The sequence below is a fragment of the Artemia sp. Qi Xiang Cuo genome, chromosome 3 (assembly GCF_049724085.1).
Source record: "Artemia sp. Qi Xiang Cuo chromosome 3, ASM4972408v1, whole genome shotgun sequence".
In the NCBI taxonomy this organism is placed as follows: domain Eukaryota; kingdom Metazoa; phylum Arthropoda; class Branchiopoda; order Anostraca; family Artemiidae; genus Artemia; species Artemia sp. Qi Xiang Cuo.
In genome coordinates, this window is record NC_142796.1 from 90,864,422 (window position 1) to 90,878,329 (window position 13,908).

Genomic DNA, 13,908 nt, shown 5'->3' on the forward strand with positions numbered 1-13,908 from the left:
TGGTGGCAGGTTCAAACCTTACGTTCTTACCATAGGGTAATATGCCCTTACCATAGGGTAATTCTTCCCTTGAGAGTCTGCTGATTTATTACAATTTTGGCAGAAAATACGTAAATAATTTTACCTTTCAGAAACGGCAATATAAATTATTCAAAGTCTTTTTATTGTTCAAATATTTCTCAGTACTTTTGTGAAATCTGTTGAACCTCATTTTGTTGATTGTTTGACTATAACACTATTAATAATAATTTATGCCCTCTATGCATACAAAATGAAACAAAATGGGTCTGAAAAAGTAGAAAAAGAAGAGAGCTGACAAAAAAATAAAAAAGGGATGTCTAACTGGAAACACTCACACGTGTTATCGAAAAACAAATTACGAAAAGCAAAAAACACAAAAAACAAGCATCACGATTCAGAGCATATCACAACAAAAAAGACAATTCAACTTAAAATTTACAGCTGAGACGGATCGAACTCTAAATTGAGTTAGTAGGACAACCTTTACTTAGTAATTACATAAACTCCAGGGTAAAGAGTACGATCAAATTATGAGAGTTGAAACTGGCACCAGTTTTGCCAAAAAACACTAACGCTATCTAGCGTTTGGCGTTTCTTGGCCTTTTTATAAGCTTAGTAGGAATGATTTCTTAGAGATTGATATCAGAAACTTATTGCTATACTACTTATGCCAATTTCCCTAATTACACGAATTTTACCTAAGTATTATACCCCCCAAAAACCGGTCAAGAAACACCAAAACTTAGATGGCGTGGATTTTTTTAAGTCAACAATAGTGCCAGTTTCCACTCTTATAAGCGGTCTGTACTGTTTACTCTAAACTTTCTAGGTATGTATGCATTTCCGGGTCCTAATTCGAACCCAGAGAATATATTCACAAAATCTAGAGAACATTGAACGAGCAACCCGGGATTTTGAATTTATATTATCTTTTGATTAGTATGTTGCTTCTTTTGTTCATTTATTTTCTGTTTCAGGCATTCAAAAAGTTCGGCACAAAATTTTACGCAAAACCTTTCCCCGGCTGTGAACACCTCCCTCTCTGGACAGATGATTATTGGGCATGTTGTACAAGGCACTACTCATCAACCATTTATCACCCAGCCGGTACTGCTAAGATGGGTCCGAAATGGGACAAAACAGCAGTAGTAGACCCTCAATTAAGGGTCTATGGCATTCAAGGGCTAAGAGTGATTGATGCCTCAATTATGCCAAATGTGGTAAGTGGAAATACGAACGCACCTACGATTATGATTGGTGAAAAAGGCTCGGATTTGATTAAGGAATATTGGTTAAACGGTGATTATAAGAGATAGTGCGTATACACAATAAGTGACTTTCTGATACAGCTTCTAGGTGCTGAAATTATCAACTTTCGATATGCGTTTTTAGTGCAAAATTTAAATCGATATCGATATCAATACCTCATTCCGGCCAATTTAATGCTGACAAAGAAAGCAGTGCTGAATACCAACGTTTCAATCAAATGCAGTTTCTCCAGATAAGATAGAGACAGCCTTATTATCATATTTGGGACACATGTAGCTTGCGCCCTATTTTAAGTAACTAAAATAGTCTCAACGGTGTGAAGGTTTGTGAGTGGTCTTCACAAAAATGCGCTTTTTAATTTTCCGTTTGAGGTGATAGAAGATTGCCTTAATTAGTGTGATGTGGTTTGTAAATCACTTTTCATGAGTTCCGCAGCCGGAAATGTGCCAAGTGGCGAAGGTCTTGGTTGAATGGAGATTTTTGAAGGCAATGAGGCTTTTCTGTGAAAGATGCTCCTTTATAAGGAATTATTGTGGAAAAGGACTGGAGTTCTTTAGCACTTAGAAATAGTTGAAAGAGAAGTAATGAGATAGTTGAAATAGAAATAGTTCAATGGGTAGCGTTTGACAGTCCAAATTCCATGGAAATCTACAGATTAACATCGTATCCCATCCAGTGGATACTGTAAATATAAAACCCTTGTAATATATTTTTCAGCTTCTTCTTATATATTAAAAAACATACATTTCACAACTGGGCTGTAATAATTTAAAAGGTGCTATGCGACATTTTCTCAGGATATTTATAAACTTTTGTTGTATTTCAAAATTTGTCATTCTTTTTCTTGTCCTTGAAGGGGCAGCTCAAGAATTTAAATCATTTAACCACATCTTGAATGACTAAAAATCTATTTTCTTATAAAAATAAATATACCTTAGCGAAGTTAAAAAGCCAAAACACAATTTCCAGTGTTCCACTCTCCTGTGAAATTTGTGTTGATCCTCGAATAATTCCTGATCATTGCTCATTCATTAGTGTTTTAACTGACATTATCGATACACCCCAAGGATGTGGCTCAAAACTGTAATATCTTCTAATGTCTAACTGCCACATTAATCTGTCATTCTTACGGAATGTGTCAAAGAGTATTGTCAACTAGATATACAAGGCAACTCAAGTTCATCCTTCAAAAAAAAAAGCTATCTAGCTTTACCCGTCCAAGTCATAGGACTAGGTGTAAAAACCTAAATATTAGTTGTTATTATCTTATTTCTTTCTTTTTCACTTTCGCATTACAGTAGATGAAAGAAAAGGGATTAATCAGGGTATCCAAAAATCATTCTTTTTAGTAATCTTACAGAAGAAAAACAAATTAGGACCTCTTCAAATAAGGTCAGAAGAAACCACATGAAAATATTGAAACCAATCGTCTTATTCAAATAATTTGTTAGATAATAATTACTTAAACTTGTTCGATAGAGTAATTGGTTTTTCGTTCTTAATTCAAAGTACAATTTAGACCGTCTAGAACTGAAAAACCTTTATATCAAATTTATGTAGTTGTATGGATTATGTTGAATGGACAATTATGGCATATATCACAGGATGTATGACATTACGATAAAATGTGTTTTATTTAAGATATTGCTTTGAAGCTATTATTTAAGTTAGTCAAATAAAGTCATTTCTAGTTCAGCCACAATTTTTTGATGAGTGAAATTATTAATTTTGTGTAATAACAAATTGTGACGACGCTTCTGATGGCTGTCGGCTTTTTAATGACGCTCATCTTTGTTTGTTTTGTGGCGGAGCCACATTACTGCATTCATCTAGGGGGGGGGGGGTTTGTGATTTGTTTTTTGCTCAGTTGAAATAACAAAAACGAGTATCTTTCAAAGTCTAGAATGGTAGGCAAAAACATAGGGGGACATTTCTAGACCTCTGACTTGTTGACCTTGGAAAATATCCTAGAACTCTCTTTTATTATAGGAAGTCAATCAACAAAATGTTTTATTAGAAAGTATTACTAGTATAATTCTGACGTCTGGTTTGTTGCGAATCCTCATTTAGAAAAAAATCGTTAGTTAGAAGTATCTTTAAAACAAATTATTTTCAATTTTAGACATAACAATTAAAAAGCTGTTTGTAACGCTTCAAAATTTTATATCAGCATTATATCTTATGAACATTTCATTCTTTTCAAGTTTTATATTCAAGGAGTTATACTGCGTTTCTGTGTGTAGAAATAAGCAAATAGTTAATAAGAAAATTTTCTTGTATTTTGAGCTATCAAATGCTTTCAAATTAAGCTGTTAAGTTACTGTCATGTTTCTTAAATTTTAATTTTTCCAATTATCAATATAAAAATTTTATATCAACATAAAATTTCTTGCAACACTTCAATCATTTTTTATTATTATCTACTAAGCTGCTAGTAATAAAATTTGTGAATATACGCCTAAGGAAAAACATAATATATTCCTAATTTTCCTTTCCATAGATTTTAAAATTCACTATAATTATTATGTTTATTTCCGAATCTGCAATATTTAGAAGCATTATACACTTTCTTAAAATAAGTTAAAATTTATGAAAAAAAAGTGGTTTTACAATCCTTTCGTAATAAACCTAGTAAGATTGCCGACAAAAAAATTTCTCAGGGTGGGGGAGCTAATACCATTCGGTTGTTTTTACTAGGATTGAAACGCGAGTATTTACTATTTATTATTATGATAGAATTTTTCAGTTTCATCGTGGCTCTCGAGGGGGGGGGGGAAGTGTACTATCTCCTGGCCCCTCTTTGATGGTACACACGAAGCTTAACATATTTAGTGGCAATACATGGTGAGCATAGTAAAAAACAATTACCTAGGAATATGTTTCATAAAGTCTATATCGAATATTTTATATGTTCTGAAATTTTAAACTTTTATGAAGGTTAAACCACAGACAAACAAATGGACTAAGTATAAGAAGAATTTTATGATTGGAAAACTTTTCCTTTTTTTTTTAATTTCGCACAGTAGAACCAATCAGGTGCTTTCCTTTCTTTTAACGGACTTAAAATTTCACACAAGAGCCAATCAGGTGCTTTCCTTTCTTTTAACGGACTTAAAATTTCACACAGGAGCCAATCAGGTTTTTAGAATGTGGAGTTATTGGCTTTTCTTTCAAGAGTACGCTTAGGTAACAGTGTAATTGGCTTGCGGAAATACATCACGGAAGCCAACTAATGAAATAGAAGCACATTTCTTACAACTGAATTGTCATAAACTTCTCTCTTTTTCTTCTAATTTGTGTAACAGCTTCCTACCTAAATTAAACAAATAATTTATCGTTCAGGGTGTTTCCTTTGAGAAATAGAAGATGTCTTTTTGTTACACCTAAACATCTTTCTATGTCAATCCTGTAATCTTTCAGACATATTTTTCGGATGGATTATGAAGGGTTTTATTCTCAATGAGTGAATTGGGCTAAGAACAGCTATAATTCATGCATTTATGTCTAGTGTAAAATAAGAACACCTTTGATTGATTTAACTTTGTCACAAAATTGATTCTCTCTGCACATGTTATAGATATGCAAAATCAGATTTCTTATTCTTCAAAAGAAGAATTAAAAATATGCTTCTTCTTTAAATTGTCATTACTTTTCTATGTCTCCTCTCCCCCCCCCCAAACAATGCTCGATAGGGGTCCCCTCTCTAAAAAAAACAGTTTACGTGCCTTGAACACGGGTCTAGACTTTATTATGTATTAAGAAAAAGTCAAATATATCTTAATTTACAAGTTAAGAAAAAGAAATTTGTTCTGCCAAAATTTAAAATAAAAAAAATCCAGGGAGATTCTATTATACACACCTACCCCATAAATATGTTTTTTCATCCTAGTTATTTGTGTATTTATTTTAAGATCTTAGTGAAATTTTTGACACAAGGCTTAGTGTTCATAATACTTGGTAAATAAAACAAATAAAATAAAAAGAATCATTTTTGTGGTCTTGGCGAACAATTTCTAGCTATCTTTCAAAGTTATTTTTTTGTCTTCATTCTTGGAAAAACGGGGAAAGTCTTGGTATGGGTTGTTTAGTTTCTTTGCACTAAATTCTGGTAATCCTGACCATATATAAATTAGAGTGTGTCATTATTTGGCTTTTTCTGGAAGAAGAGATCAAAACCGGGGAGAATCAAAGAATACCCAAAAAGGGTGACTTATACCACACCCGATCAAGGTGTTCATTGAATGGTTGGGTTTCTCTGTTTTCCAGAAAACGCCGCTCTTAAATTTAATCGTAGACGCGCTCTTAATCTTTGGCTATTAGTAGCCTCGGGGTTGTTTTCTCAATGTGATGTGCCAATATTTATAGTATTTATTTATTGCGTGATATTTTCTTCAGCTGAAAAATAAAAATGTGAATTTTGTTTACAAGTTTTCTTTATAATTGCTCGAAAAGGTTTGAACACAATAGAGAAACATCTGTGTTGTTATTAACACAACTGAGAAAATAATTATTGGCAGGGTTTTTCCGTGTAAATTAGGTATCGTTGCATGAGCAGTTATATTGTTTGACGTTTTAATCGGTACATATTTCAAGAGCTAAAAGGCGTGGCTTTTGCCGAAAGGCTTGCCAAATAAGCATTTAAATTTGAGCCAACGAGAAATCTATCACATTTACAAGATTTTCTATGATTTATATCCTGTATTTACTATTCTTCTTTTATTTTCACTTTGCGGTCTTTTTTAACAACGCATTTCCCATGAATTAGTGACAAAGTTGTTAGTGATAACAAATGATAAGGTTCTATCACGATAAGAAAAAAAATATAAAAAGAAGTAAATACGAGGATATTTACTGCAAGTGAAAATAAAATGCAAATATTTCGTCCGAGACCTGTGCTCGACCGCCCTCTGTGCAAAAACAAAAAGGACCTTAAAAAACAACCACTAACATAAATAAAAACCAAACTGTTAAATGCCCCTAAAATAAAAGCAGGGGCGTCATTTGGGGGGGAGGCAGCTACCTCCTCCCCCCAATAATGTGAAAAAGGCAAAATTATTATATATCCCATACCCATTGACCACCCTGATATGGACCCCTCTTGCCCCCTCTCCCCAAATAAAAATTTTGGAGATTCGCCCCTGAAAAAATAGGACCTTTTCCAAGAGCTATCCTTTCACCATTGCTTAGAATGTCGGTCGTTGTATCCCGTTGCATGTGGAGAGGGTTTTGGCGTATGCATGAATTTGCTTCAGAGGGCGGGGTAATGAGTTTTGTGCAATCCCAAAAACATGAGTTTTATAGGAGAAACAGAAAATATAATGAAAACCGCAAATTTGTTGTTTTCAGGGATAGAGGGGGGGTTAACTATCCCTGTTTTACCGGACCGATTACCTGATAGCTTCAACTGACTTGTGTGACTTGCATCTCCTGTTGGACACTCCCCAGCACAGTGTAGGTATATAATATAGTCATTCACGTTTGTTCTAGAAATGAGACACATCACAGCGCCGCAGACATTCGTGGAAATCTGTTTAATATCGACATTCACCGGTAAATGTCTGAAATTACTTTTTTCTGCTTGGATTCAATTAGCTTTGCGAGCCAGCTTTTTCAGTTCTACGCAAGCTATGATGGTAAAAGTTAGGTTATGTTAATTTAGATTAGATTAAATTTGGCTATAAATATCAGAAATGGTTTAAAAAACTTAACTAAACCTAACCTGTCATCATCAAACGTTGCATTAAACTGAAAAAGTTGACTGGCAACACTAATTAAATCCAAGGAAAAAAAAAGGTATTTCGCAAATTCACCGGTGATTGTCGACATTCAAGAAATTTTGGACATTCACGGTAACATATATATACCTAGGCTGTGACTCCTCAGTGTAGAATGCCGTCTGCTGATTTATTTGCTTGGGTTCATGGTGAGCGCTTGTCTTTTGTTCATTCTGATGTTTGTTATCTCTCAAAGTGGCTGTTGTGTCATTTATTCAGCAAACCCTAATGTCAATTCCAACCGGCTTTGATAGTTCTAAGGTAGTAAATAGTAATTGTTAGTCGGTGTTTTGGTACGAGATATTTGAAATGGATTCCCAAACCAAGGTAATATTCGTTTGGTTATTTGGGTCGAAAACCGAGCTTGCTTAGTTAGCCGGATCATTTTTCGGTTATAATGAAGTTGTACCAACGCAAGCCTTCTATTCTCATAAGACTCTGGCCGAAACACATCGATGGTCTGGAGAGTTGCTGCTGGTACTTATGCCACTTCTTGTCTCCACATGGTGTCACAAACCCGACGAGGATGACAAAACTCCGCAGTTTGTCTACATTGCAGATTTTTGGCTTTTGCCAATTGCATCAATTCAGTCTGTTTATGTTAGGAGAAGCCTTAGATATTCATGCCTTCAGCTCACAAAATGAAGCGAGTAAACTGAAGAAATTGTGGAGCTCAGGTGGGTAAAATTTTGAAGATTGCCAGTGCTAATGGTGTTGTTTAGGCTAACCAAAAAAAAAGTAGCAATGGAAGACGGTTTAATGGCAATGGTTATAGTTTTATTTTAGTTCAATGTCTGGCGCTTCTTCTGTTGAATTTTAAAGCACTTCCAGCAGTTGCTCTATGGAGTCAACCGGAATGCCAAAATTATCAGCAAAGTCAGCTTCAGATATGACACAATAGTCAAGCTGGAGTCAAAGAATGAGACAGAAGGTAATTACTTTTAGTTTTAACACAGTCTAAAACGCCGTTGAAAAGTTCTGAGGCCACCTTACATCCCTGGCACATTACTGTTGTGAACTGTTTTGAAACTCAATGGCCTTTTCCTCTATTTGTTGAGTCATGAATATTTAACTAACTATTGAATGGGTCCAACTAAAACCAGCTTGCTCGACTCAACAGAACTCGTAAGCAATTTTCGACATCGATCTAGCTTGGACATTGAGAAGACATTTCCTGTGACTAACAACAGGTCCGTTCTCTGATAACTAGAGTATTAACCTCTGGACCCCGTCCTTTCCAATAAAGGATGGTGTAACTGTTTCGCAAGTTTCCAAAAATTATATATTTTATAGCTCTGAGCTACAACCACAGAAGCTAGCAGCTTCGTTTTTTTCTTTTCTTTTTTTAGCCGTTTAACTATATTTCCTGTTCCTAAGAGGCTGAAATGATAATCAACACTTGAAACTTCAAAAAAGTTAAAATACAGCACTTTTAAACATATTTAATGATTGTTGTCCTGTATTTACTATTTTTCCTTTACATAGTTTTTCTAACTGTGTGGTCTTTTCTTTGAGATTTTAATATATTTTCTTCTTCCGTATTTCTTCAATCCGTGCGTGGAAAACATCGGTAAAGAGCAGATAGAAATTATATCATTGCGTCCTATTACATACGGAGGTGAGCATGGACGGTAAAAAGTGGTCATACGGAGGTGATCAAAACATCGGTTAAAAGCAGATAAAAATTATGTTATTGTGTTCTATTGCATACGGAGGTGAGCATGGACGGTAAAAATTGATCATACGGAGGTGATCAAAACATCGGTAAAAAGCAGATATATATTATATCATGGCGTCCTATTGCATACGGAGGTGAGCATGGACTCTAAAAAGTGATCATACGCAGGTGATTAAAACATCGGTAAAAAGTAGATATAAATTATATCATTGTGTTCTATGGCATACGGAGGTGAGCATTGACGGTAAGAATTGATCATACGGAGATGATCAAAACATCGGTAAAAAGCAGATAGAAATTACATTATTGCGTCCTATTGCATACAGAGGTGATCATGGACGGGCGCAGAATTTTGTTAGAGGTGAGACAGTGGGTGACAATTTCTTCAAAACCCAAAAAGATGTGTGTTATAAGGAAAACGAGAAAGGTAATTGGAAATCGTATGACTTTGACATTACAAGGAAGATTGCCTTAAGGTCTTACCCTGTTCATTTACGTACCTAGGTGAGGCATTAGGTGAGGGAGGGATAGAGTGCGCTTTTTCTGCAGAAAGGATTATCTTTGAAGATATTCACGCTATATGTCAAAGATTAACAGAACCAACTCTCATCATTGGAGATTTCAATTGCCCTTACATAGATTCGGACCTTCCACACCTCCTAGAGCATAGCGGATCACCCTCACAGAGGGAATTTCTGAAGGTAGTGAACGATAATTACCTAGAACAGCTTATTAAAAAACCAACAAGAATCCGAGGAAGCGATAAGCCAACACTACTGGACCTAGTCCTATGCAGTAATACGGAACTAATAAAAGAACTTACTATAGGTCCTCCCGTTGGAAAATCGGACCACGCTACAATTTACTTAGAGGTGATTGTAAGTTGCGAAACTATCAGAAAAAAAGAGAGGTGGATGTATTCAAAAGGTGGTTACAATGCCATGCGAACGGAGCTAGAAGTTCTCAACTGGACTGAAATACTAAACAACACAGATCTAGTAGATGGCATGCCAGAAAGTTGCATCCGTAATCATAGACCTCACAAAGAAGTATGTACCAATATTCAAAATATTAAAACGACTGCCTCTAAAACGAGAGATCCTTGACCTAATAAAAACCAAGCGGCAAGCCTGGGAGACGCTCAAGCAGACTGATACCAAAAGTAATCGTAGAAATTATCGCAGAATCGCCAACTAAGTGAGGAAAGCCACTAGACAAGAAGCAAGCGTAAAAGAGAGGAAAGTAGCCGAAAACTCAAAGATCAACCCCAAAGCGTTTTGGAACTTCTTGAATTCAAAAAGAAAAGAACAGCCGGTTATTCTCAATCTTAGAAACTCAGCAACAAATTTAACAATCAGTGACTCAATAGCTCAATAGCTCAATAACTCAATAGCTAAAGCCAACCTACTAAATCAGCAGTTTTCCACAGTTTTCACAACAGAGAGTGACAAAGATGAAAGTCAAGAGGACTAGTCACAGGCAAATTTGAAGAAATAGAACTGACAATACAAATGGTCTACAAAAAACTAAAATATCTTAACCCTTACAAATCAGAAGGTCCAGATGACCTACATCCTATAGTACTCAAAGAGCTGGCACAAGAAATTGCACCACCATTGTACTACATTTTTGTCAAGTCGCTACAAACAGGGAACCTGCCTGATGCATGGAAGCAAGCAACGGTGATACCCCTCTTCAAAAGAGGAAGCAAATCAAATCCAAGTAACTACAGACCTATCAGTTTAACCTGTATCACATGCAAAATGCTAGAATCTTTACTCCAGGATAATATATTACAGTACCTACTCAAAAGAAGCCTCATTTCACCTGCACAGTTTGGATTTCTCGAGAAAAGATCAGCAGAAAGCCAGCTACTTGTCGCTACAAACAGCTGGAGAAAATATATGGATAGTGGGATGCAGGTAGATATTTTATACTTAGATCTCAGAAAAGCCTTTGATAAAGTCTCACAAAGTCAACTTCTTCAAAAACTACAGTCTATCGGTGTGCGCGATACTACTCTAAAGGGGGATCTCAACTTTCTGAAAGGAAGATCTCAGCGGGTGAGACTGGAGGGATATCTTAGCAGCAATGAGACGAAAGTCACAAGTGGAGTAGTTCAAGGTAGTGTTCTGGGGCCTCTACTATTCAATATTTACATAAAGGATCTCCCAAATAACATTGATTCTGAGATACTGCCTTATGCAGATGACACGAAAATCTTTCGTGCAATAACAAGCTTTAGAGATACAGAAATACTACAGCAAGACTTAAACAAAATAGCAGAGTGGATGAAAAAATGGAGCATGAAAGTGAATATAGAAAAAAGTTGTCACTTTCGGCTAGGCCCAAAACACATTTCTCGGCACCACTGCTTTGAAGGACAACAGATACCTATACAAGAAGAAGCGCGAGACTTGGGAGTGAAAATAGACAGTGACGTGACTTTCCCCAAGCACTACGAGTCAATCATCTCTAAGTCATCAAAAGTCTTGGGAATTATTCGAAGAAATTTCTCTCTTACTGACTCAACACTGTTTTCTATACTCTTCAAATCGTTAGTGAGACCAATGATCGAGTACGGTCATACAAAACCAGACCATTTTTTCAAAAAGACAGCAATGCAATAGAAAAAATCCAAAGGAAGGGCTACTAAATTCGTTCCATCACTTAGAAACTTATCATACCAAGACCGTTTGAAAAAACTGTCGCTCCCAGGCCTCTCGAACCGATTTTTGAGACGAGATCTTATTGAAGTATACAAAATATGCAACATATACTACGACAACATCCCTCCAGAAGAGGTAATAACATTCAAGAATAATAACCTGAGAGGTCACGAGTTTAAGCTAACTGAAGACCGTTTCTGAAGAGATGTTGGTAGATGGGCATTCAGCATCCGCATTGTCTCCGAGTGGAACGCACTACCACCAGACACTGTCATCTCCGATTCAGTCAATGCATTTAAGAACAAGATTGACAATCATTATAGTGAAAAAGCATTTGATTATTTAAATTTTTGTAGATAGAGGCGCAAGCCTGTTTTCGCAATATATTATTATTATTATTATTATTAAATTAGCACTTGTACATTTAATTTAAGATAATTTTTCTTCAATATTTAGTATTTTGCTCATAATACAAAATATACAAATAAAACTAAAAAGAGAGCTACACAGAGTGAAAGAATCTGAGTCATGTGATTCAACTTTTTTCCCACGAAAACAAATGGAAGCAGGAGAAGATAAGGTGGCTAAGGTGGCATGGAAAATTTACAACACAGCCAAAAAAAAGTTAAAGCTGTCGTCTAAGTTTAAAATGAACTAAAATCAGTCCATTTTTTCCTTTAAAAGAGAGGTTATTCAAAATTTTAGATTTAATTAACTTAATAGAATAAACTTATTAAAATATCTTATTAAACTTATCCAAAGTCTTGAGTTGTAAATTTTTTCTTTAATATTGTCGAATTTCTTAGTGTAAGCTGAATTTCTAATGCAGATTTGGATGAACATTGTTATTGAACTCTCTCAGTCAAATCTAGTGAATGAACTGGAAGTTATTATTTTGTTTTGTATAAATATATTAGTTTTGAATTTTAATGTTTTAGTATTTCTATGATGACGATCGCTATACATGTGGTCGAAATATACAGACCTTTGCATCTGTTTTCACTGTCTAATAAAAGAACTTATCCTTGATTCAACGTTTATTCGTTCGACATAGAAAGGCAGTAATCTTATAAAAAAAAATACCTAATTTAATGTATTACGTCAAATAAACTTAAAAATTAAATATTAGAAAAATCAAAAAGAGAGTTAATTTAGGAAATATCCCTACTACCCTAGGTGAACAAATGTGGTCGTTTTACTTCGAAAAATATTAAGCTATTTTAGCCTTTAAGGTAAGCTAATTCATGCTGGGCAGGATGGATCTTTGTCTGATATCCGTCGACAAAAAGTAAATGGTTATTTTTACGAATACAGTACTAAAAATTTTCCGTTGTATTGTGTAAAACTATCAAAAATGAAAAATTAAATATTGGAAAACTCGAAAAGAAGGTTAGTTTAAGAAGTATCCCAACTACCATCTCAAAGCGAACAAAATAGCCTTTAAAGTAATCTAATACATTAAAATGCAAACGAGCAAACGCTCATGGGTATCCGTCTGTATGAGCATACGTTGAAAATAAAATAAAAAATAGCTTTACCTAAGGCTAAAACTGGAAAACGCACAAAATCAAAATAAAATTTAGAGTGAAAGATAAAACTAAAAAAATAAATTTTTGAGGAATACAGGGAATTCAAACATAATTCTCTGGAGATGGCACATCGTTATGGGAAAAAGGTTGCAGCTAATCTTTTAAGTTAGTAAAAGTGTCATCTGGAACGCATGCACGATCTTTTCTTGGGCATGAGACACGTATGTTCACTAGCATGCTCTTCAATGAACATACGTTTGTAATTTTTAAATTGTACAATAATAAATAATAAAAAAAAGTATTTAAAGAATTTTTGAAATTTAAATATAACTTTCTTGGGATTACATATCATAATTAGATGGTAGCTACTGATTTTTAAGTCAGTAAAAGCTTCAATAGGGCCAAACGAAGGAATATCTCTTGGAAATGGGGAGCAAATAACAGAAAAATTGATATTTTGATTGAGTTCCAAAATTTATTTTCTTTCAAAGGAGGTCTACTGCTTCTGTATCCTCTTCAAAATTTTTGTTTTATTTTTATCTTCTGAACACAAAGTTACACAGTTTACGTCAAAGTATATTTAAATATTCTACATTTTTCTTGTATTTTCCTATATATTATAATAATAATAATAATAATAATCATATTTATTCATAGCCCACTTACATCAAACGATAAATAATGAAGTAAGCCCTTAGAAGAAAACAAAAAACAAACAAAAGCGTGATACAAAACAAAATTATACAATAACATTAAATAATAAAATTAAACAGCAATACATTAATTAACGATAACATTAAATAATAAAATTATTAAAAGGAACGGGCCAGGCCGTGGTGAGGCGACAGCGTCAATACGCCATTTCCGACAGCTTTTCGTGCAAACCAATCCACTTCTCAGTAATATTCGGAAGGTAGACCTTATTTGCTCTTTTTTTATTAGAAACTTCTACTCTGAGCCTTTCTGAG

General features: G+C 34.6%; 1 protein-coding gene across 1 annotated transcript in view; it reads left to right on the plus strand.

Moving 5' to 3' along the window:
• Positions 1-5,710, plus strand: part of LOC148954737 (glucose dehydrogenase [FAD, quinone]-like) — a 92,479-nt gene extending 86,769 nt beyond the window's left edge. Inside the window, exon 6 of the mRNA XM_089086483.1 lies at positions 999-5,710. Coding sequence (XP_088942609.1) covers positions 999-1,337 — 339 coding nt within the window. The 3' untranslated portion in view covers positions 1,338-5,710. The remainder of the gene's footprint in view (positions 1-998) is intronic.
• The last annotated feature ends 8,198 nt before the right edge of the window (positions 5,711-13,908 follow it).